This window comes from Nestor notabilis, unplaced genomic scaffold, assembly GCF_000696875.1.
Source record: "Nestor notabilis isolate BGI_N333 unplaced genomic scaffold, ASM69687v1 scaffold737, whole genome shotgun sequence".
Classification (NCBI taxonomy): domain Eukaryota; kingdom Metazoa; phylum Chordata; class Aves; order Psittaciformes; family Psittacidae; genus Nestor; species Nestor notabilis.
The window spans coordinates 8,264-11,890 of record NW_009936667.1 but is presented as its reverse complement, the minus strand read 5'-3'; the positions used below and the strand labels follow the sequence as shown (position 1 = coordinate 11,890).

Here is a 3,627-nt window from a genome sequence, read left to right as displayed (position 1 = left end):
TAGTATGAGCTTCAAGTTCTATCATGATACAGAAGTGCAAGCTGCCTGCCTTCCGACGGTGTGAGTGGTACTGGTGGGTGTTCCCTTAATATTCTTGAGTGTTTGACTTAACAATTTTAAAGGTGATTTTTATTTAGACTGGAATAGTGTCTGTTGTGCGACATCCATCTTGCAAAGTTAAGGTAGCTTGTGTCCCTGAGTAAGAAAGCCATTGGTGGGTATAAGCAGTCTTAAGGGAGAATTCTTTTGAACATCCTTTTTACTTTTTGTTTCAAATCTAGGTATATGGTTCTGGGGGCTTAATGGCTTCATTTCTTTATTACCTTCATGGAACTGGACAAGAAATGACAGGCTGCAGGGAATACATGACCATGTTCGTGAACAGCAGGATGATTTTATTAACTCTGTTCAGCCTCCAAAGGTAAGGAAGACTCTTTTAAGCCTTCCTAACTCCCAAGTCTTCAATATTTTGCAATAACTATTCAATACACAAATAATGTAAATAAATGTCTTGCTTTCATTTTTGTTTAACATATAAAAATCCTCTTTTATACCTTAGGATAGCATAAGTATCTTCGATTCTGCTTACCTAAGTGAGCTGGAAAAGCAAATGGCCTTTGTGTCTGACAAGTGCCATCACCATGAGGAAGAATATAGTAAACTGATGTTTCTGCTCCATAATCTTCAAGATCAGGTTGCCCAGATGAGCGACAAAAGTGAAACATTGAAGTTAATAAAAAATGCGATTGATCAACATCTTAAAGACATGAAAGCAGAGAAAACGGTAAGATTATCAGTTCCTGATGTTTTCTGATACTGATCAAAGTATTCTGGTTTTGTTACACAGATTATTTGCAATGTGACTTGAGGATTCTTTTTCTGTTACAAAACTGATAGGTAGTGAATGCCAGGAAGTAGTCATTGTCGTTTATTCCTCCTTTTCTATTGCTGACAAAGAATTAATTTCAGATAGGTGCTCTAAAGTAGAATCTTACATACCTGAAAAGTGGCTGGATTCTCTTTTTATAAGTATTTCCAGACAGAGAGAAAAGGACTAGTGACAAGGGTTTTTGTGGTAAACTTGCCTTTGTGTAACGTCTACTGCTGCTGGATCGGATGTTTATTACAGAATCTGCAATTTCTCACACCACCTGAGGGCCAAGTGCTTACAAAGTGAAATAAAAATTATTCTTTGTAGAAAATATCAGTTACGCTATTTGTATTTGAGAAGAAACTACACCATGTGTTTGTTTTCTCTGTTTTTTAAGACTGATCTCCTGGCTTTACATCAAGAACATGAGCTGCGCATTCTGAAGCTGGAAGACCTTCTTGAAAAACTCTCAGCTGAATCCAAGGTATTGAAATTAGTTGCAATTGTAACGTGGATAAAATAGACTAAGGTGTTTTTTTCTTCTTGTTGGCTTTACTCCAGCTATTGCAGTCTTGAATTCTCAAGACTTGTGTTCTTCCTCCCCCTTCTTGGAGGGGCTTTCAGTCCAAAGACTAAAATTCATTCACTTGATGTGAGAGGCACATACATAAGTGTCATTTATCATTCTTTATCCTCCTTTTGTCACTTGTGTTTCTTTGTATATGTTAAAACTAACTTTTATATTTTTTAGGGCATCCAGAAGCACCTGGAGGTAGCCAAAGCAAGGTACAAGCACATCTCAGATGCGTTTTTCTCTTCCAGTCCTGATGCTAATTGATGGTGATATGCATGTTCTTTGAAAGACAACAGTCCTTTGTGTCAGTTTATTGGCCTTAAGAGTTTGCACTGTCAGCAGTAGTACTTCTCTCTTACAGTAAACTTAAACTGTAATGCTGAACATCAGCACAAGGCCCACTTCCAGTGGGTGAACAATTCTACAACTACTTTATTGACTAGAGAAAGCTGTTTATATAGTGGAGAACAAGTGACTTCTCACCCTCCTCTAAATGCATTAGATTTTTTCCTCAAGTACATAGTACCTGCTTTTGATAGGCTTTGTATTTAAACTTGTGAAGTCCATCAGTTTCAACCTTCCTCTTTGTTTTTCGTTTGCCGGCTGTCCTACTTTCCACTCGTGTAATACCAGGATAAACCCAGCATTTTTTCATTAAGCAGTTTTCCTCTTGGGAAGAGGAAAAGAAACACTTACTTGCTGAATTGCCCTGGAAGTGTGATGTAAATGTAAAACTGCTTTAGAATGCTGGCTGGGCCCTTCTTCCATAGCAAGCACTGAACACTGATCTATATTGGTCATATGCGACCTGCTACTTAAGGTCACCTTGACACCTGCCTCTAAAGTTATTCTGGTTGAAGTAAGTTTAAGTCATCACTGCTGGGTTTGTCCGCAACTTAAACATCCTTTCCTTTGAGTATGTTAATCCTAAGTATGCCTTAAATATCACGCTCAAGGAACTGCAAGCTCACAGCGTCTATCGTGGTGAATAACTGAACTTTGTATTAGACACGTATGTTCTCCCACATTTGGAATTTGATGGAATGATTCCAGTTCGTCTTTCCTAATCGCTGACTCCTTGTTTTTGTCAGAGAGGATGATGCACAGAGTCAAATTTCGACCAGACTTAAAGAGCTAGAACTAGAGTTGTCCCAGATAAAATCAGAGGTGTCAGCTATGGTAAGTGTGAAGAGAAGTTGTGGGAAAATAGATGCCATTCACGAAACAGTAAGTTCTGTAACTTCTGTAGCTGTCCTGGTAAAACTTGGTACTGCTTGATGTTGTTCACTCACTCTCGGAAGGCGCTGCAATCAGTAACACGGGGGTAAGATCCATCTTTGAAGAACAGTAGCGGTACTGTACATTTTTCCATTAGTGCATAACATAGCCAAGAGGTTATGGCTTGTTTTCTACAATGGCAGGGTTTTTGCGTTTATGATTTGATGCAGCAGCACGTCCGTGTACAGCACTTTGCTGTTCTTACTGATGCGTTTTGCTAACACGTGCAAACGTGGAAGAGACTTGCATGAAAGCAAGTTCAGTTTGTTATCTGACAGTTATTTTAAAAGATCATGCTCAAGTTCTTTTGAAACCTGTTACATTCTCTGAGTAGAATGTAGCCCAATGAAATGTTACAGTAGATACTGAAATGGATTAGCAACTTGGATTAAAATACCATCTTGTGATAGCATTCAAATATGATCTAGCTGTTGTGTGTGGAATTGAAGCATTTTATAAGGGAGTGATTAAGCTGCTTGCTGAACTAGGCCTAAAAAGTGCACTGCTTCCCTTAGAGTGGCCACAGTGCTGCCTTTGAAGTGTTGCAGTCAACTATCTCTAGTCAGAAGTGTACTCGGGCCACTGATGAAATCTGCAGGGTTTGCCTGGGCTTTGTTGGCTGAGACTTGTTTACCAAACCAGTGAAGCATCCAGATACCTCATAGGCCTCTCTGCACACCTGACAGGACTGTTATTCTAGTGTAAGTCAGTGTAGTTAAAACTCAGGTGAAAGCTTGACTTATGTTCTGAATGTACGTATTGATTTCACATGTGCCTGTTCTATACAAAATTACTTAATGGTTTATGACGTCTAATAATTCCTGTTATAATTGTTAATGGCTTCTGCTAGGTAGATGCACAGGTCAAAGAATCTGTCAAGGTGATGCTTTTTGGTGATGGACAA

General features: G+C 38.9%; 1 protein-coding gene across 1 annotated transcript in view; it reads left to right on the top strand.

The window, feature by feature from the left end:
• Positions 1-265: 265 nt before the first annotated feature.
• The window catches only part of SUN1 (Sad1 and UNC84 domain containing 1), a gene marked incomplete at its 5' end in the record, with an annotated part of 7,058 nt that continues 3,696 nt past the window's right edge, over positions 266-3,627 (top strand). Inside the window, 6 exons of the mRNA XM_010018436.1 lie at positions 266-421; positions 560-784; positions 1,269-1,355; positions 1,623-1,676; positions 2,541-2,672; positions 3,574-3,627. The exon at positions 3,574-3,627 is cut by the window's right edge and continues 219 nt beyond it. Of these exons, the coding sequence (XP_010016738.1) occupies positions 266-421; positions 560-784; positions 1,269-1,355; positions 1,623-1,676; positions 2,541-2,672; positions 3,574-3,627 (708 nt within the window). The remainder of the gene's footprint in view (positions 422-559; positions 785-1,268; positions 1,356-1,622; positions 1,677-2,540; positions 2,673-3,573) is intronic.